At 46.0% G+C, this 21,443-nt stretch overlaps 1 protein-coding gene across 3 annotated transcripts; it reads right to left on the bottom strand.

Moving 5' to 3' along the window:
• Nucleotides 1-15,091: 15,091 nt before the first annotated feature.
• FCRLB (Fc receptor like B) lies at nucleotides 15,092-21,443 on the bottom strand. Of its 3 annotated transcripts, XM_023190365.1 has the most exons (7): nucleotides 21,434-21,443; nucleotides 20,582-20,653; nucleotides 20,281-20,301; nucleotides 19,669-19,923; nucleotides 17,214-17,480; nucleotides 16,307-16,597; nucleotides 15,092-15,979 (listed from the first exon to the last, which is right to left on the bottom strand). In XM_023190365.1, exons 2-7 carry the CDS (start codon nucleotides 20,610-20,612, stop codon nucleotides 15,570-15,572), a joined length of 1,275 nt encoding a protein of 424 aa, XP_023046133.1. In that variant the 5' UTR covers nucleotides 20,613-20,653; nucleotides 21,434-21,443; the 3' UTR covers nucleotides 15,092-15,569. The 3 variants fall into 3 exon arrangements, with proteins under 3 accessions (XP_023046133.1, XP_023046131.1, XP_023046134.1); XM_023190363.1 differs by lacking the exon at nucleotides 21,434-21,443 and having other exon boundaries at nucleotides 20,582-21,114; XM_023190366.1 differs by lacking the exon at nucleotides 21,434-21,443 and having other exon boundaries at nucleotides 16,307-16,452; nucleotides 20,582-21,114.

Raw genomic sequence — 21,443 nt, 5'->3', positions numbered from 1 at the left:
TTTTTTTTTTTTTTTTTTTTTTTTTTGAGACGGAGTCTTGCTCTGTCACCCAGGCTGGAGTGCAGTGGCCAGATCTCAGCTCACTGCAAGCTCCGCCTCCCGGGTTTACGCCATTCTCCTGCCTCAGCCTCCCGAGTAGCTGAGACTACAGGCGCCTGCCACCTCGCCCGGCTAGTTTTTTGTATTTTTAGTAGAGACGGGGTTTCACCGTGTTAGCCAGGATGGTCTCGATCTCCTGACCTCGTGATCCACCCGTCTCGGCCTCCCAAAGTGCTAGGATTACAGGCTTGAGCCACCGCGCCCGGCCGAGAAGGCACCCATTTTATGTAACAAGGCTGATGCATGCAGATACACATGACCCAGTCTTCTTACTCTAGTTGTTTCTCAAAACTCGTGGGCTTCTAGAGCATAGTCACAGGTATGATTTATAATTATCATCTTTAGAATATTTACTATAAGTGCAGATCTCTGCTGAGCAGTCACAGAGAAATTTCTCCTCTTTTGTCTCATCACCTCCTCGTCATGGTCCAAAGACAAGTTCGTCTCTCTATTAATATTTCCAGCATTGCCACCAGTGCCCTCTTGCATCCCGTCAGTTATCAGTAAATGTTTGTTAATTTTTACGATTATGTTCTTAATGCGACTTAAGATCTAGGACAGATGTGAAAATACACTTTGAGGCTCCCAAATAACAATATTGAACAAAAATATAAATGGAAGAATAATAACATGATTCTATAGAAGGTAGGTACCTAGGACATGAGGAGTTCAAAGTTAGCACTCTTTGAGGGACATAGTCTGAGGCCAGAGAAAACCTAGAAGTGAATCCCAAGCTGCATCTGGGCCTGCTACTTACTAACAGGTAATCATGTACTCTTAAAAAGTTATTTGATTTCCCTAAGTCTCAACTCCTTAATATGTAAAATAGGAGTAAGTATAGCCACATTGCAGAGCCGTAATAAGAATGGACTTAACATATCTCATTAGTGAGATAAAGAAATTCTAAGTTAAACCACTGCACTAGAGGCAGTTCAGAGGGAATGCAAAACAGGAGAGGCTGGAGCTATGGTGAAGAAGTGGCCTGGAGAAATGGCTGTGGGTGACTGGTAAGAAAAGCTGTTGGGCAGAGATAAATCACTGCGCAACCAGTCCAGAAATTCAGTGGCCATGAGAACTTAGAGAAAAGCAGATCTTAACCATCTACCCTGCCACAACCACATCACTAAGTCTGCATATTAATTTAGAGGTCTGTCTTTGTAAAGATGTGTCTTCCTTCTGTATCTACTATTATCAAGATTCTGAGGCAATAACTTCAGCTCTACAGAACCCTAGGATCAGCGATAATGGATTGGTAGTTGAAGCCCTCTCACTGCGTAGGAGTAACTTGGTCAACTGAGCAAATAACTCTTCCTGCCCAACTTCTGACCCTCCCCACCCAACCCAACATTAGCACATCCCTCACATTTTTTGTCTGTCCTTCTGAGAAATGCTGGGGCAGGAACCAGTTCGTGATATTTGGGTCATGCTCTCAGTTCCTTTTTTGACTCAAGGAGAAATTGGTAAACAGAGAGTCAGATGTGTGGGGCAAGGGAGACCACAGATGTTCCCCATTCCACATCAGGGTTTGCTGAGTGACATTTTGCACAAACCCTTTCCCTCCATTCTTCCCCAGACAGACAAAATGCAGAGAATGGCCATGGGTACCCTCACCCAGTGTCACAACCTTGGAGAGCTTTTGCTACCTGCAGTTAGGCCAGTGTGTTATAGTGGAAAGAGCTTTGGACTTGCATGCACAAACCCTAGATTTAAATTTTGGTTCTGTTACGTAGTAGTTGAATAACTTTGGCCCAGCCAGTTAAGCTCTCTGAACTTCTGTGCCCCTATCCAAAAAAGTTAAGGCCAATAATGCCTTCTCTAATATTCCCTAAAGGATTTTTGCATGAGAAAAATCAGAAGTCCTATAAACTTTAGGTTAGTCCACAGATTATTTCCAAATCCTTTAAAATGTCATGCCAACAAACATGTCTCCTTACCACCAAATATATCCCCTTCTTTCTCTCAGATGTCTCAAACCATACGTTCAATTGACAGCACAAACAAAATACTTTGGAGGCTGGGACAAAGAAATAATTCGTTTTACCTGGAGGAAGCTGGGAAAAATTCTTAGAATAGGTGACTGTAAGCTCGGTCTTTCCCACGGGTGAAAGAAATGAGGGGTAAGGGCCTGGAAAGGGTGGTAGAAAGAGCAATGAGGCAAAGGTGGCAGAGACATGAAGACTAAGACACTTCAGGTTGTTTTATTCAACGTGCCTGGCATGTCTAGGCAAAAAGGAGAATCAGTTTTGAGACTTTGCAAGCTGTCCTGGAACATTTTCCAGTCATCCACAACTGCCCTTATGGTGGCCACAGAGTTGCGGTGCTGTCATGGGCAGGGGCTCCTGCAGTCTTGTGTCGTTGTCTCTCACAGGCTTCATGTTCACAACCCTCCCACAGAGGATCTCAAATCCCCTTACTGGGGATACAGGGGTACTCCATGGGCAAGTCCCACCTGCTTCTATACCTTCAGGCTATCAAATCTTAAGGCTGCTTCTAATCAAAAATGATATTCTCAGAGCAAATGACTGCAGGAAGGGCTTGTAAATGCTCCTAAAAAGAAGCAGCGTCCACTAGGTGCTAGCATGAGCTTACCAAGAATGGTCTTGCCCTGATAGTCTGTTTTTTTGTTTGTTTGTTTGTCTTTCCTTTTTCTTTTTTCTGACAGGGTGAATAGACAGACAGGTTAGGGAAATGTTCATATACTGGGTGATTTGCTTTCCGGGAAACTGATTTGCTTTCCAGGAAACCGATTTGCTTTCTAGGAAACCAGGGCAAGTATTAAATGACCAGCAAGTAGGCAAGGCTAGGAGCAAAACTGCACATTTATTTTTGGTCCCCCAGCTTCAGGAAAGAAGGTGTGGGGGAGGGGTGAAGTCCATCGGTCTCAGGCACGGGAGGCCAGGGGAGTCACCCGGTGGAGCTCTTGGGGGAGTACCTACACTCCCAACAAGAGTGAGGGCTGAGGAAGTGCACCCTGCGCGCCCACCGGGAGCGTCTTTTATGTCCTGGGCCCGGAAGTGGGCGGGCAGTGGGCGGGACATAGGCGGGTTGGGGGTGGGGAGGTAGGCGTGGCTAGGCGGATTCCGGTTTTTCTCCCTCGGAGGTCGGGTTGCGCCTGCGCAGTAGACCTGTGTCTTTTCCCCGGCACGGGAAAGCTGACGGTGAAGAAGCCGGAACTGCGCCATCTTGCCTCGTTCGTCCAAACACTGGGTACTTCCCTAGGCTTCTGGACAGACCTCCTTGTGGACAAGGGAGATAATTATGAGCTCGATATGAGAACAGTCAACTACCCAGCCTGGCCAACATGGTGAAACCCTATCTCTACTGAAAATACAAAAATTAGTCTGGCACGGTGGTGAGTACATGTAATCCCAGCTACTCGGGAGGCTGAGGCAAGAAGATCGCTTGAACCCGGGAGGCAGAGGTTGCAGTGAGCCAAGATTGTGCCACTGCACTCCAGCCTGAGTGACAGATTAAGACTTCGTCTCAAAAAAAGGAAATTAGAAAACAAATAGAGAAAGAGAGAGAGAGAAAAAACAGTCAACTAGGCTGGTAATTGGCTAAATTATACCAAAAGAGTAGGACACAGATAGGTAGCAATCAAGAAATAGATTTCTAGTGAGATAGAGCTCCACCCAAATTTCTTTTATCTGCTTTATTCAACTTTTTAAAAAAGTAATTTTGATTAGACACAAAGATATGCTTACCTAATATGCATGTGTTACAAACTGGGAGGGACTGTACTGGGATCAAAAATTGTCTTATTACATTAACAAAGACATAATTTAAAAGAGATAAATATAAGGTTCTGTGGTTTGGTCTCCAAAATGAACTGCATAAACACAAGTTGGGGCACAAGGAGATATGCTTTAGATGAAAACAATCTCTCTGGTGAATTTATAGGCAATAAGCCCAATGAGGCTGGAGAATTATCACCTGACTCCTGGAGAGGAAGCTCTCTTGTTAGGCTACACTCAACTCCATGTAAATGACTGGAGTTCTATTTCTATTCCATCACTACCAAGTCATTTCAGCTCTCTGGGTCTCAATTTCCTTTCTCTAAAATTAACAAGTTAGACTAAATCCCTAAGTCTTTCCCAGCAATAAAATTTTAGGACTAACCCCTTTATTGTCTGTAAAGGTAGTGTCAACATCCACTCATTACCATCTCAAGTGTCTTTCTGAACTGCAGAGCCTGGAAAGGTAAAAGGGACTGTGACTCTCCTGCAGTGAGGTGCTGAGTGTAATTTAAGTCTGGCCACTCAGAAGCCCTCGTACAACACATGGAAGGTAAAAGTGAAGCAGAGGCTGTACTGCTGCAGCTGGTGTTGCTTCTGGAAACCTGGTTGAGGAAGATTTTGGTTTTTCTTTACCAGCAATAGTACTAACCCAGTGTCCAGGATCTAGCTTTGTGCTGCTAGGGGCAGAGCCCTGAGCATCCATTCCTTGGACCATAGAAGACGGGTATGGTCTTGGTACCCTAGCATTAGCAGCATCTTTTCTATCATGGCTGTTTCTCAATCATGGCAATGGTTGTGTGACCCGAGGCTGGCAAATTTCTGATCTTGGAAGAGGCAGCAACTCTCTTGTTGAACTGATACTGGGAAAATTTGCTGAAAACACAAACTACAGTCCGTTTCTTCATCTCTCCCAACCATTTCGTAAGCTATTGAGTACTGTGTAATAAATTCCTTCATACTTAATCCAGCTATAGTTAATTCTGTTCTCTGAAATTGAATCCTGATCAATACAACAATATGCTTAAAAAGCTCTTTTTTGCAGCACTTTTGGAGGCCGAGACGGGTGGATCACAAGGTCAGGAGATCGAGACCATCCTGGCTAACCCGGTGAAACCCTGTCTCTACAAAAACATACAAAAACCTAGCCAGGCGTGGTGGCGGGCACCTGTAGTCCCAGCTACTCGGGAGGCTGAGGCAGAAGAATGGCGTAAACCCGGGAGGCAGAGCTTGCAGTAAGCTGAGATCCGGCCACTGCGCTCCAGACTGAGCGACAGAGCGAGACTCCGTCTCAAAAAAAAAAAAAGTCTTTTTTGAAATAAAAGGCCTGGAAGAGTGCACATCAAATTGTTAAATAGTGATTACATCTATAACCCACTGAGGGAGTGGGTGGGAGGATGGCAAGAAAAATGGGCTTAACATTTTTTCTTAATACAGTATGCAGTTTTCAAATAGACTATATTCATAATAATGTTTGAAAAATTAAATAAAGTGGGTAACTTGTATGTTGAAAGCACAATTCATTACCTGATCAAAATGTAGCTCTTTTATCTTTCAAAATCAATTTAAAATTTATTCAGTGTGGGTAATCTTCCCCGGCTCACAGCACTCTGCTACTCAAAGTGTGGCCTAAGAAATTTCAACATTGGCATCAATTAGAAGCTTCTCAGAAATGCAGACTCTCAGGCCCCACCCCAGACCACTGAACCACAATCTGTATTTGCCGTGGATATTTGCAAACTTTAACGTACACATGAATCACCCAGAGCCCTGGTGTTCTAGGTGTTAATCAGACCTCCAGTCTTTATCCAAAGGTAAGTCTGTCTTCTTACTTATCCAGTTAAGGTATTGACTTGGGGAAGGGACTTGATTGGTGTTTCTCTCTCTCTCTCTCTTTCTCTCCCCGCCTCTCTCTGTCCACATCCCCTCCTCCTCTCAGTAGCATCTGTTTCCTTTGTTTCTCACCTAGGCCAAAGTAGGAGAGCAGAGGGAAGAAAGGGAGGATAGGTAAGGGAACAGAAAGTTATTTGGCTGAGCTGCCTCCTGCTCTCTGAATTTGGCAGGTGGCTAAAGCTAACTTGTTCTCCCACGAGCATTTCTGTAGACTTTTTTGGATGTTTATTTCTGGGATTTGTTTCCTTATGGTATTGTGCTCAAGGCAGATGCATGTCTCCTCCAGGTGTTCTGTTGCACTCTTTCCTCTGCCCCTAGGAATATAGGTGCAACTCCAGCTTTTTGGTGCCTTTGTCTACCCCTCCTGGTAATCTTATAGTACAGGAACCAAGGCAAACCCATACCAGGTCTCTTTCTTCTTAATTTTATTGTTATTGTTTCTTTCTTTTTATAAAGACACAGTGTCTTTCTGTGTTGCCCAGGTTGGAATGCAGTGAGTATTCTCAGGTGTTATCTCGTTTTAGCACAGAGTTTTGACCTGCTCCGTTTCTCACCTGGGCCATTTACCTCTCCTTAGGCAATCTGGTGGTCCACTGCTCGCAGGAGATCACCACACTGATCCCGAACTTAGTATGAATACCCAATGGGCATAGTGTACTAGAGCCCAGAACTCCTGGGCTCAAGCGATCCTCCTGCTGCAGCTCCCTGAGAAGATGGGACTACAGGCATGCACCACTGTGCCCAGCAAGCACCATGTTTTTAATAGGCCACAGAAATACATATAGGTGTGGCTTCTGGATCTTTTGTAGGGCTGGCTAATCCTCAAACAGGCTCTTCTATCCTACCACCATAGCTCACTTTAGCTTTCTCAAGCCTAAGTCAGTCCCAGTTCCCTGTATCTCCCTACTGCAGAGAACACATTTCAGACCTACCTGGGTGATTCCATGGGTATTTCTCTCATTAGGCTTGAAGGGGAAATATGGCAAATAAATTGTTTCACAGATCCTCTCCTCTCCATATCCTGGCCCCTTTTTATCCCTTGACATGATTTCAGAGTCCAAAAGTCAAGGAACAGATCCTCAACCATTTCCTTTGTAAACTCTGCATATGATGATCCAGCTTCAGAATTTCATGTCCACTGTATCTTGAAATATCGTTTTTGACATCCTGTCACAAGTATAATTGTTTAATTGTACAAAATAAAAATAAAACCCTGCCTTCCTGCCTTATTCTCGCTGGACACATCCATCTGAGGAACATGGTAAGTCAGTCATGGGTCCCAAATTTTAAAACTGGAGACATGGGATTAAAAAAAAAAAAAAGCAGGAGGGGGGGACATGGATGAAACTAGAAGCCATCATTCTCAGCAAACTAACACAAGAACAGAAAACCAAACACCACATGTTCTCACTTATAAGTGAGAGTTGAACAATGAGAACACATGGACACAGGGAGGGGAGCATCATACATCGGGGCCTGTCAGGGGGTGGGGGACAAGGTGAGGGAGAGCGTTAGGAGAAATACCTAATGTAGATGACAGGTTGATGGGTGCGGCAAACCACCATGGCGCTTGTATACCTATGTAACAAACCTGCACGTTCTGCACATGTATCCCAGAACTTAAAGTATAATAAAAATAAAATAAAAATAAGTTAACAGCAAAAAAAAAAAAAAAAAAAAAGAAGAAGAAGAAAGAAATTTAAAGGGCAGGATGGAGAAGGAATTCCAAATTTGAAAAAGTTAAAAACTCTGAGGAAAAAAAAATTTTTTTGAATGAAAGAATATACCTTGAAGAAAACACAGGCATGAGCTAAGCAGTGTCTTTAGTTATCTGAAGGTCGGTCAAGAGGACCAGAAATTAGATTTGTTCTGTGTAACGTAAGGGAGTACAGTGTGAGTAGAAGTTACAACAAAATCATTTTGCTCATTATAGTAAGGAAGAACTTTCTAATTTCTAGAGCTGTCCAAAGATAGAGTGGGCTGTCCTTGGGAAGTAATGAAGGCCACATTCTCACAAAAACTTGAGTACAGCTGTGTGGCCACATGGCAGGAAAAGTTTAGAAGCTTTTTTTTTTTTTTTTTTTGAGACGGAGTTTCATTCTTGTTGCCCAGGCTGGAATGCAATGGGGAGATCTCGGTACATTGCAACCTCCGCCTCCCAGGTTCAAGGAATTCTCCTGCCTCAGCCTCCCAAATAGCTGGGATTACAGGCACATGCCACCATGCCCCGCTAATTTTACATTTTTGGTTGAGAGTGAGTTTCACCATGTTGGTCAGGCTGGTCTCAAACTTCTGACTTCAGGGGATCTGCCCGCCTCGGCCTCCCAAAGTGCTGGGATTACAGGCATGAGCCACCATGCCCACCCTGAAGCATCTCAATAAATGGCTTTTTGGTTGAACTAAACAGTTTTTACTTTCCCCTTCAGATTTTTGAGGACCTCCAATTCATCCTGAAATATGTCCACCTTTAGTCTCTGGTCACATGTAGGACTATATGTAACTTTTTTTTCTAGACATTTTGAAGTTTGTTTGCCTAGAGCTCAAGTTTTTTTTTTTTTTTTATTCTAAGATTTTATAATAATTTTATATATTTTTTTATATTCTATATTTTAACATCTCTGAAATCATGATGTATCCAATAATTGTTGTCTTGTTATGGTTTTCATTGCTTATATAAATATGAACATTAAAGTGCCAGCATCAAAATTTACAAAATGGTGTAAGCAGCTTGGAGAAAATTTCTAGAGACAATAGTGAAGCAACTGTTAGTTGTGGGGAAAATGGGGCCGGTGGTGAATAAGACTTGTGTAGCAACATTCCTGAAGCAGAAGTCAAAAGCAAGTTAGCTCCAGATAATTATAAAACCAGCTTAAAAGTCTGGCAACAATGACTGTTACTTTTTTATGACTTCTTCTAAGAAATGCTGCACTTCCTGTGCTTTTCATAGAAAAGAAGACATCACAGGAGTGAGGAAACATGAGCACTGATAAATCTGAGTTGGAAAGTGATTCAGAAAAGTCAGATTCTGAATGTAAAAACATTTGAGAGGTATCTTACCCAATTTATTTCACATATGTTTCCCTGTTTATTCATTATTTATGCTTTCTACTTTTATTAAGTCAAAAAGACATCGTGTAGTTATTTGGCCATGCTTTCCCTTTTCTTAGTGTTTTCTTTAATGGTGCATCCTATAATTAATATCATTTTAGATTCAATGAATTACAGTCATAATAACAATTTACTGCTTCTTATGTATTAGTTATACTACTTACAAATCTCATTTAATCCTTCTAGGAATTCTATAGGCGTATACTATTATCATTCTGTTTTACGAAAGAGGAGACAGAATTTCAGAGACAATGTATCTTGCCCAAAGCTACACAGCTGTTAAGTAGTAAAAGCAACATTCGAACCCAAGTCTATTGACTTCTGAGTCAAGACTCTTAACTTTGTACAACTCTGCCATCTGTAGGCCCAAAGCTAATTAGCTTGGCTATTACAACTTAACATGATACACTAGGGTATATTTACTGTTAAGAGAGGAGAGAACGGTCATCTCCTACACTGCAATGAGACTGATGCCTTTGAACTGAAAAAGACAGTAGTGTGTTGTACCAATTATTTAGTCTCAACTCTATCAAGCATGTACATTTATATGAGGATTCTTACTATAAGTAGAATGTCAAACATTGAAACCAATTATCTTTACAGGTAGAGTGACTGGGGAACAAACTAAACCAATATGGGCTAACTATAGTACATGCTGAAAATCTCACCAAGGACTGGAATGATCTAGCTTGGAATAAGGGCTCTAATGGACAGAAAATGGGTATTTAATAAGGAAGTATAGTCAGAAGTGCAGTTCTTTGAGCTAACTACAGAACAGCTAGCCAGGAATTCAGGAGTTGGATGGATTAGTATTACAAATAAGTGCACTGACCCTTGGGGGACTGTACCACTGGACTGCTGTATGGCACAGGGTAGTAAATCTATCAGGATCTGACTAGGGACACTCAACACTGGATAAAGAGTCAAAAGGTTTTCGTGGGTTTAATTAAAAGTAAAAGTACAATGATGTGCTCTCTTGACCAAGGTAAGAGAAACAAGCTTTCACCTTCATAATTAGTAGAAGTACAAATTGGTACATTCTTTTTGAGAAATAATTTGCAACTATCTATTAAAATTCTAAAAGGACCCATATCCTTCGATGCAGCAATTCTACTTCCAGGAATTTATCTTACGGACATATTCAGATATGTGCATAAAGATACAGATGTAAAGATATTCATTGCAACATAATTTAAAACAGCACAAGTTTCAAAACAAATAGCCTATCAGTGGGGACTGGCAGGAAGTTGATTCCTGGACCCCCAAATTGGGCTTAGTATCTCTCCTCCGTGCTTCCTATTACCAACTATTTTAAAACCTTTAATGATGAAAGGATCTGTTTGTCTGTCTCTCCCTGTGAGGTTACTATTATTTCCCTCACTTTGCAAATGAGGAATCTTCGGCTCAGAAGGCCTGTGCAGCCCTCCTATAAAGGTCGAAGCAAAAATATATACAAAAATAAAGTCATGAATGGTGGTGGTGTGTTGGGGAAAGAGCAGGTGGTTAGTGTGGCCACAATATATGATGCATGGGCTCAATATGCTGTGATAGGAAGTTTGGACTTTAACGTGGAGGATTTAATTCAATCTCTTAGGAAAAAAGCCATGAGTGTGAAACCTATAAACCAAAAAGCATCTGAGACAGGTCTCAATCAATTCATAGGTTTGTTTTGCCAAGGTTAAATACCATAGCCCATGATACAGCCTCAGGGGTTCCTCAGAACATGTGCCTAATGTGTTTGGGCTACAGCTTGATGTTATACATTTTAGGGAGACAGAAGTTACAAACAAAGACATAAGTCAATACATGTAAGGTATACATTGGCTTGGCCTGGAAAGGCAAGGTATCTCAAAGTCAGGTTGAGGGGGTGACTTCTAGGTAATTGGTGGATTAAAAGATTTCCTGACTGGCAATTGGTTGAAAGGGTTAAGCTATGCCTGAAGAATTGAAGTCAGCTTGAGTTAAGGGAAGGGAGTGGTTGTAACGGAAGCCAAGGTTATTCTCATGTAGATGAAACCTCCAGGCTTCAGAGAGAATAGATGGTGAATGTCTCTTATCTGACCTTAAAAGATGTCAGACTCTTAGTTACATCTCTTCTGGATCGGGAAAAGACCTGGCGAGGGAGGAGGATTCTCTACAGAACGTAAATTTCCCTCACAAGAGACAACATTGTAGGGCCATTTCAAAATATGTCAAATAAATATAGTTTGGGGTAAAATACTTTGATTTTCAGAGTCAGGTTGGAGTTGGTCTTTTATTGCTACAGAGTCAGTTCTGTCAGTCTTAGGATCTCTATTTTAATGTTATGCTGGTCAGTTTTGCTAAACTCCAAAAGCGAAAGGGAATAATAAGGCATGTCCAATACCCACTTCCCTTCATGGCCTAAACTAGTTTTTCAGGTTTCTTTGAAATCTTCTTGGCTGTGAGGGGTGTCCATTTGGTCTATGGGGGGGCTTAGAATTTTAATTTTGGTTTACAAACCCAAAGAGATCCCCCTGCCATAGTGTAAGGTCAAGTAAAAACTGGGACTCAGGGAGGAGAGAATGAAAGAGTAAGGCTGAAATCCAAAGGGAACGTGACAGGATTTTTTCTGCTCTCTGATAGAGGACATTTGGGTTCCTTGTCTGGCATCTGGTATGGACAGCAGCAGGATTAGGATTTGCAGCCTCAGTCTGAGACACAGAACTGATGAGAGGCTCAGAGAGAAGCAGATTCCTCCCTAGGTTTCTCCAGCATTTTCCTGCCATCCCTGCTGTTTGGGAATGAGCTCTGAGAGTCCCCTTGGACAACCTGAGCTAGCTAGCCTTCTGTTTTCCCTAAATGCTTGCTGGAACCTCAAACAGAAGGGATGAAGATGAAGCTGTATTTCCTTAATGCAGGTCTTCCTGGGAGATCAATAACAGATATCTTAGAAGATCATCTTGATCCTGCCCTCCTCTTTAAAAGCTGGGGTGCACGAAGAAGACAGTGGAGTCTACAGGTCGTAGAAGTCAATTCCTCTCCCCCACACAGGAAAGTTGAGTCATGAATGATTTTCATTCTCACCAAAAAGTTCTTGTTCTTCCCTATCCCCCCACATCCTAGTTCTAAATGGAAGTAGATGGCAAAACAAGAACAAGGATGTTGATGTTGCCAAAAACGTATGAATGAAAGACTTACTGCCACCCTAGGTCCCCTTTGAGTAACTATTTCTCTTTTTTGTACTCTTCAAAAATGATCAACTGATTTTTTAAATGACCTGAGATTCTTTGATTACTAAGCCTCTTGCGACTAATGTTAGTCACTTCCTGTCTAGATCAAGATGGCAGAAACCGGCCGGGCGCAGTGGCTCAAGTCCCTAATCCCAGCACTTTAGAAGGCTGAGGTGGGTGGATCACCTGAGGTCAGGAGTTCAAGACCAGCCAGGCCAACACGGTGAAACCCCTTATCCGGAGAACCCGCTCCCGATGTTTAAGATGGGTCCTTTTCTATTTCCTAAGTGTCTCAGCTGGGTTGAGAAATAAAGGGAAAGAGCACAAGAGAGAGAAATTTAAAGCTGGGTGTCCCGGGGAGACATCACATGTCGGCAGGATCCCTGATGTTCCCCAAGCCATAAAATCAGTAAGTTTTTATTAGCGATTTTTAAAAAGGGAGGGAGTGCTCGAATAGGGTGTGGGTCACAGAGATCACATGCTTCACAAGGTAATAAAATATCACAAAGCAAAGGGAGGCAGGGCCAGATCACAGGACCACCGGAGGAGGAGAAATTAAAATTGCTAACGAAGTTTCAGGCACACATTGTCATTGATAACACCTTATCAGGAAACAGGGTTTGACAGTAGGTAACCTGTCTGACCACAATTTATTAGGTGGGAATTTTCCCATCCTAGTAAGCCTGGGAGCACTACAGGAGACCAGGGCTTATTTCATCCCTTCAGCTTCAACTATAAAAGATGGGACGCCTTAAAAGGGGCCGTCTATAGGCCTACTTTCAGGGCGCATTCTCTTTCTCAGGGATGTTCCTTGCTGAGAAAAAGAATTCAGCGATATTTCTCCTATTTGCTTATGAAAGAGAAGGAATATAGCTCTGTTTCTGTCTGGCTCACCCGCGGTCAGTTCAAAGTTACCTCTCTTGTTCCCTGAACATCGCTGTTATCCTGTTCTTTTTTAAAGATGCCCAGATTTCATATTCAAACACACATGCTCTACAAACAATTTGTGCAGTTGACACAATCACAGGGTCCTGAGGCGACATTCATCCTCCTCAGTTTACAAGGAAGATGACGGGATTAAGAGATTAAAGTAAAGACAGGCATAGGAAATCACAAGGATATTTATTGGGGAAGTGATGTGTCCATGAAATCTTCACAATTTATGTTCTTCTGCCGCAGCTTCAGCCAGTCCCTCCCGTTCGGGGTCCCTGCCTTCCCGCAACACCCCCTCTCTACAAAAATAAAACAACTAGCCGGGCATAATGGCGGGTGCCTATAATCCCAGCTACTAGGAAGGCTGAGGCGGAAGAATCGCTTGAACCTGGGAGGCAGAGGTTGCAGTGAGCAGAGACAGCTCCAGCCTGAGCAACACAGCGAGACAGGAGACTCCGTCTCAAAAAAATAAAAAAGGCAGAAATCTCAGGGAAACAAAATCAGAAGGGGAAAAGAGCCTGGTCACTGAAATAGAATGCAGTTAACTAGGAAAAGTTGCCTTGGAAGACAGTTCTGAAAGTGAGATGAGCCTATATCAGAAAGCTGGAAATCAGAGCCACAAAGGCCCTTGTAGACCGGGACCCCATACCTCCTCCGAGTTAAGAAAGATCCACTGGGATAAGTTTGATTCTTCTTGTCTAATTTTAAGTTAGCATTTCCTCCAATTAGGCATACTGCTGCCTTCATGTCAGGAATGCTTTCAGATAGCCATCCCACGTATCCAACAGGCTAAAGCACTTCTTAACAAGACTTTCATGTTCTGAATGCTTCCTACTTCCCCATATTCATCTCTGCCACCCCCTCCCTAAAATACACCTACACGCATACACATAAACATACATAATTCTCCAACCACTCCCAATTATTTGCAGCTCCATAAACATGCTACATTCTTTCATTTCTCTGTGTATATGCATCCTCAGCCTACTTGCCATACCCTCAATCTTTCTCACATCTCCATGTGGTAATTCTTGCTCTTCCTTAAAAATTCAACTTTCTTCTCTGAATTCCTATCATGTTTCATAGAGCACTTATCACATTGCATCGTAATTTATGTGTGCACCTGCCTGCCTGCCTGCCTCTCTGTATAATTTTAGTGGCTTTGTAATAATAATATGGTGAAGAACAATATTTAGAAGAATAGGATGAAAGCTGTTGATATTATTCTGGTTAATCACTCAGAAAGAAATGGAAAATGGGATTGTGACTGAACATCTATCAAGCAGAAGTAAAGGATGAGAGAGTACAGTTGTTACAGCTCTAAGCCTTAATAGTGAAACTTAAGAATGGTATGGACCTGATGAGAACGAGGTCTCCTGAGGACAAGTCACACTAGCCCTGCAGAGGATTGATGGCTCCAGTAGGCAGATGGGAAAGCCCATCAAAATGGGACTTTCCAGGAACATAACCATGAAATTGCAATTGAAATGGCTTCTCACCTTTCTTCTTTTAACTAAGTGACAGTAAAGTCATCATGCAGGATGGCATACTGATCTGTGCATGTGCATATCTTGGTGTATTCATGTTGGAAAGGCTATTACGAAAAAAGTTGCTAAGAATGAGAACTCGATTTTGAGGATTTGTCTTAAAGTTTCTTCAAAAAGATTTCTCAATGCAAATGGTACACTTATTTAATATATGGCTAAAGTTAGCAGAGTCTGCCTGCTGCTACCACAGCCCATCAGTCTGTCTAACTGCATTGGGGCAGGGGGTGCACCCGGGTGATTCTAAGAGAATTCTGCCTGTTTTTTGTTTTTGTTTTTTTGAGACAGAGTTTTGCTCTTGTTACCCAGGCTGGAGTGCAATGGCATGATCTCGGCTCACTGCAACCTCCGCCTCCCGGGTTCAAGCAATTCTCCTGCCTCAGCCTCCCGAGCAGCTGGGATTACAGGTGCCTGCCACCATGCCTGACTAATTTTTATGTTTTCAGTAGAGACAGGGTTTCGCCATGTTGGCCAGGCTGGTCTCGAACTCCTGACTTCAGGTGATCCGCCCGCCTCAGCTTCCCAAAGACTCTGATCCTTTTAACCAGCCAATGGGAGGTCCACACAAACAACTTTCCCTGTCCAAAACTAAATAGAACCCAGGATTTATTTGAAGATGTAAACTCATCAGTAATAGGACTGAACGTCTTTTTAATATCAACAGAGTAAATTCATTATGAATAATTACACCTCGATTCTAAAATATTATCAAGTCCTCAGTTACCTCAATGTACTTAAATACCAAAAAAACTGTGCTGAAATATGTACTGGCTAGGTTTATCTGAAGGGCTATGGGTGATTAAATTCACTTCCAAAGTTAAACCACAATGTAGTAAATAGCAGGTTTCTAATTCTTGCTGAATTCTGTGAGAATTCAAAGAGAATGCTTGTGGTTACAAACTGCTGTGTGAGGTTGAAACCGTCGGCCACTACACTTCGTGGGCGCTCCTTTAAAAACCGCAGCAAAACACAAGGATGCAAACAGATGGCTTTGAAAGAACTTCGCGTGAGGGGAAGCAGGCGACCAGGGAGGAATGAGCCTGCAGAGGGGACGGTAGCCCCCCACCTCAGCTCTCCACAGGAGTGGTCTCTGGGGTTCCCAGGCTCACAGCAAAGTGAGAGGTGGGGATCTCGGGCGTACCCCTGAGCTCCGGGAGGGCCTGTGGCTCCTTTAATTCCAGGACCACCCGGCTCAGAATGCCTTTGAGCAGCTGCATTTCTCGGAGCAGAAGGTCCACGTCGGGTTTCAGGGCTCCAGCCGATTGTTCCAAGGGCGTCGGCGGAGCGCAGGCAGGTGGCCCAGCAGTCGGGGCGCCGCTCGCCGGGAACTGCAGACGGGTGGAAGTGGTGCTCGGGACGGAGGTGACCGATGGGACCGATCTGGACACCGGGGGCTTTCTGAAGAAAAGCGGCTTGTTTCCAGGAGCCAAGGCTGCGGCTCGTGGGGCGGTGGTGGAGGCCGGGTCCAGGGGAGAACCTGTGAATGTATCACGCCCAGTCACGCGCGGCTTTCATGGCTCTTCTCGGCGCGGGGCTGGGGGAGAGGCGTGGGGCAGTGGGCGGGGATGGGGAAGGCTGGAAGAAGGGTGAGGAGGAGGGTGGCGAGTGTGAGATGGGAAAGACTGGGGGAGCTGGGGGCGGGACCGGGACGGGGAGGGGGGGAGGGGGGCCGGGACGGGGACCGGGAGGCATGGAGGGGGGGCCCAGACGAGGACGGAGAGGCGGGGGAGATTCGTGGGTGCCGAGAGGCGGAAGCAGGGCTGCTCGCCAGGGTGGGCGTCCGGGAGGGTGTGCAGGCACTCACCCGGTCCCGGGAGCTGCAGCCACGGACTGCGTTTCCGGACACTGCGGGTGGCGGTGGCCGCCTCGCACCAGTACGATTCCAGCTCCTCGACCTCGGGCTCCGGGACTGTGTACTCGGCGCCCCAGTCGAAGCGGCGCACCGCGCGGCTGTACTTGTAAAACGCGAACTGCAGTGGGGTGTCGCGCTTCTGCGGGTGCAGGCGCGTGTCGCAGCGCAGCACCACCCCGCCCAGCGTCGCGCCGCGGGCCTCCCGCGGACCCATCACCCTCAGCACCGGCGCCCTGAACAGCTCTGCGGAGAAGGCGGGGAGCAACGACGCCGGTTCGTCCACCGCTCCACGACCCAGCTCCTTCCTGCTTCCCGTGAGGGCTCCTTGCAGACCCACAGACCAAGGGGGGCAGGGGAGGAGGCCGAGTGTCCACGTGGAGGGGGAAGGGGAGCCTTCTGAAACGTGGGGCAGGGGGACTGAGTCCACGAGGAACGGGGAAAGTTTGAAAGGAGGAGGGACCGGGCCCCACGCTTCATGTCACATCCCGACTGACACTCAGCTAGGGTTCTGCAGCCTAGGAGAGGAGACGCTGCGCCTGCCTTGCAGGACGCTAGGGAGTCGCTCCTTCGTCCCAGGCCTACGGTGCCCCCTGCCCCTGCCAGAGCTGCCCTTTATATGGGAGTCCCCAGCCAGAGTGAGAAGCCAGGGTGTGCGTCGGGGAAAGGGACCAGCCTCCAAGCAGGCTGCAGATCAAGCGCTCCTTCGCGGCGAAGGAGAGGAGACAGCGTCCGTAATCTAAGAGAAACCCGCCAAGTGGCAGCTATTTGAACTTCCGCCCCGTCTTTTCCCGCCGAGCTCCTGTCCCAGAATTTCTCAGTGCTCATTTGCCTCCCTCCCGGGGCCCCTGGTCTCTCCCACCTTGCACTGTCACAGCCACCTTAGCGGAGAACATGGGCGCGCTCTCCACCGGGATGCGCATGGTGCCCGAGCACTGGTAGCGCCCGCTGTCGCTGGCGCGCGCCTGCAACACAGTGTAGTTGGCGCTGGAGTGGAAGTAGCGCACGGCCTGGCCGTCATGGTAGTAGTGAAGCTTGTAGATCACCTTGTCGTACCAGCCGCGGCAGCGCAGGACCAGCGGCTCGCCCTCGAACACTGGAGTATAGGGCACTTGCAGAATCAGCCAGTCTGCGACAGACACCACAGACACGCTTGACTCCACAGAAAGTCCAGCCCTGGAGATCTCCCACTCTCACAGCCTCCCTGCTTTCTGCGCATAACTCCTCTCCCTCCCTTCCCCACCATCTCCCACTGCTTTCTTTTCTTTTCTTTTTTGAGACATGGTCTTGCTCTGTCGCCCAGATTGGAGTGCAGTGGCACAAACTCAGCTCACTGCAACCTCCACCTCTCGGGTTCAAGCGATTCTCCTGCCTCAGCCTCCTGAGTAACTAGGAATTACAGGTGCGCGCCACCATGCCCAGCTAATTTTTGCATTTTTTAGTAGAGACAGGTTTTCACCATGTTGGCCAGGCTGGTCTGGAGCTCTGAACTCAGGTGCTCCGCCCACCTTGGCCTCCCAAAGTGCTGGGATTATGGGCGTGAGCCACCGCACCTGGCCTCCCACTGCTTTCCTGAGCAGACAGGCCTTCCCTGGTGGTTGGCACCCAGTAGCCTCATAGTGCAAGATATATTTGTAGGTGACTGGGAAGGAAGGGGGAGGGCTGGTCTTTCTCTTAGCCAGCGAGGCAAAGATGCCAGAGACTTGGCTCCAGCCTCAAAGAGTTTTGACCATAAGAATCAATTATAACCCCTTTAGGATGGTGTCAGGGTCTTCCTGACTGGATCCTGCTTACCTCTCCCTCACCATGGCAGTATTCACTCCTGCCCCATTTCCTCTCTACTTTCTTCACCTTCCACTCCTAACAGGCTAAGTTCCAGCCATACTGAACTGTTGAGACAATTGGCCCTGTTGAGAGAATTGAGCCGAAGGCCTTTGTACCTGCTATTTCCTCAGCCAAGAAGACTCTTTTCACCGGTTTAAGTTGAGGCCTGCTTCTCCTGCAAGTCTAGGCTTAGAACTTATCTCCTCCAGAAAACATCCTTGACACCCCAGGACTTAGGTATCTCCTACAGCACCCCATAATTACCCTGTGATCATTGTAGCACAGTTACATAGCCCTAGCACAGAGCAGATGCCATTTTAGGTGTTGTACATTGAGAAAGAATCCTGCAAGTAATAAGCATAATCCACATGCACTGTCTGTAAACAGTAATTACTCCTACAGAACTCAGTATAATTATTGCTGTCACCAACAATTTCCAAACAAGAGGCCACAGAGTATGAATATGAAGTGTGTGTAAGTGCTAATCTGAACACTGAGTGATGTACTTTAAATTCTGAATACAAATTGTGGCTAGGAGTGCAATGGCATGATCTCGGCTCACTGCAACCTCCGCCTCCCGGGTTCAAACAATTCTCATGCCTCAGCCTCCCGAGTAGCTGGGACTATAGGCAGGCACCCACTATCATGCCCAGCTAATATGTATATATATATATTTTTGTATTTTTAGTAGAGATACAGCTTCACCATGTTGGCCAGGCTGGTCTTGAATTCCTGACCTCAGGTGATCTGCCTGCCTTGGCCTCCCAAAGTGCTGGGATTACAGGATTGAACCACCATGCCCAGCAATCCTGTACCTTAATGAACAAATTATTATTTTTCTTATCCTGTTTTAAAACTCTTCAAGCATCTCAAGAATCAGTTTCTCAGCTGACTCCTGTGTACGCATATATATGTATGCAATAAAACTTTGAGTAAGTGCTCAGTTCAATTGCTGCTTTTTTTCTTTAGCAAATCATAATTCACTTTTAATCCTCAGAGCAGTCAAAGAGATACATACTATTATTGTCCCTTCTTTACAGATGTAGACACTGAGGCACAGAGAAGCATCACACTGTTCAACTGAGAGTAGATCCTCCATCTGTGCTAGGCCTGCCAGGGAAACTCACCTTTCCTGTTTGGTGAGTTTCTTTTACTACTCAGAGCTCCCCTACCCCCTAAAGTTCTCTGTCCAGCACTCCAGGTCCTCGGAGCCTTTTGCTCTTCTGAGCTGGTCTCAGAAACAAACAGAAATGTTCACACTGTGCCTCACACTGTGGCAGGGGGGAAAGGGGACCTTTGGGGCTAGGCATGCCTTACTGCATCTCTCGCAAAGTGCCATGCAGGTCCCTACCTGCTCCAGAGACTTAAGATAGGCCCCAGTGTGGCCCTTGTTTCCTGCACCTTGGGACTGACCTAGTGTCCCCTCCCACCAGAGGGCTCGTATTGCCAGAGGAGACAAGTGCTCCCCATCCCCTCATGCTCAGACTACTCACCATTGGATACAGAGAGGTGAATGGGGTCACTGACGGGTGCTCCCCGTGTCTGGCATCGATACACCCCTGGTGTCTGCACCTCAATGCTCTTCTTGTGAGAGGGCAGAAGTAGGTGGCCCAAATACCAGAGAGTGCTGATGGGCCGGAGCTCCAGGAGCAGTGGGTGGTATCCATCACACTTCAAAGTTACCCGCTCCCCCTTGAAGATCGTGGTCCAAGGTGGGTGTAGAGACAATATGGGCTTCTCCAGAGTAGCTGGGGTGAGATGTGGGGTAAGAGGGGGCAGCATGCAAAGAGAATCAAGGTAAGGTGCCCAAAGAAATGACCTGAGTTTGGGAAATCTTAGGAAACCCCAGCTCCCAGGCCCCAGCCCATGTACTAACCCATCCCTGCAGGACAGGAGATCACATTCATTGGGTTACAGACTATCAGTCCATCAGCCAGCACCCATTTCTAAATGCCTTCAAGCAAATTTAGTCCCAGTGGTTGAGGAGAGTAGGAAAAGACACTATCCCAGAGCAGCCAAGAAGTGAGGAGTCTACCTGAGCAGGTAACTTAGGGAGTTGGAGTGGAAGTTGTAGAAAATTGGGATGAGAAATGTATAAGACTCACCAGCTTGCCCACTGCTTGGAACTGCAAAACAAAAAAGAAGGAAGAGGAAGGAGAAGGAGAATGTTGGTGATGAGAGGAAAGAGACTCTTGATGACAAGGAAGGCTGAATGATCCCAAAACCTGTTTTTCTTCTTTTGCCCGAGGTTTCCCAAGCTCTGAGAAAGCCCCTTCTTCTTTACCCTCCAGAAATAGTGAACCACCTGGAAACCGAGGATTGGATACCTACCCTCCGCTCCCCATACCTTGCTTCACCCTATTGTCCACCACCCAAAGCTCATCTGCTGCCTCACTGCGGACTCACCCAGGAGCAGAAGGGCTGTCAGTGCCCACATGATGGATCTGTCTGCAGCAGCTGCAGAAGGATGGAGATGTGCTGGCATGGGATGGGGAACAGAGAGAAAGAAAGTGGCCAGTGGATGCCACTGAGTACTAGGAGATATTGCTGCTTCTCCCACCCACTGCTGGTTCCTGAAGATGGCAGACTGGAACGAGTAGAAGGCAGGCTGAACATCAGGTATCTCAAGTGCCAGGCACTGTCTCATCTACCGCCTCTATAGCCACCTCACAGCTCAGGCCAGCCGTGACTACTGTAAGGAAGGCCGGCAGAACTTGTGTCCTCCACAGCACAAGAGAGCCCCATAGAATCCCAGGCTCCAGCAGATGACCCTTCCATCTTCAAGCTCCCATTGACATCCCACTCCCATCCCATCCCTTCTCCACCTTCCAGCCAGCCCTGCAAGGCTCAGCTGAGGAAGACACAGCCTCATGTCCTTAAGGTCCTTTTTCCTGCTCACTCCTGATAACAGACATTGGCGTGAGACCTAGAGAGGTCAATGTTGGGTTGCCTGCCCCCAGAGCTCACATCCTCCCACAATGAGTAGACAAAAAGGCATGACTCACCAACCACCCTTCCCATCCCTATCATCTAGTTCCCCAGTCAAGGATAGAAATGCAATGTGTTTCTTCTTCCTCCCTTCCTGAAATCTTGAGTTCTCATAAATTCTTAAATTCTTAAGAAGTTAGAAAACTTCTTTCCTACCCACCCCCAATGAGCTCATCCTGAAGCACTTCCACTCACTTATTCCTTTCTTCCTTCCTCCCACCCTTCCCTGCAACCCCTCCCCAACCATGCCCCAGTTCCAGGAATCCTGACCTGCAGCAGA

Source organism: Piliocolobus tephrosceles, chromosome 1, assembly GCF_002776525.5.
Source record: "Piliocolobus tephrosceles isolate RC106 chromosome 1, ASM277652v3, whole genome shotgun sequence".
NCBI lineage: Eukaryota > Metazoa > Chordata > Mammalia > Primates > Cercopithecidae > Piliocolobus > Piliocolobus tephrosceles.
The sequence above is the reverse complement of the archived record's forward strand: the minus strand, read 5'-3'. Positions and strand labels throughout refer to the sequence as shown.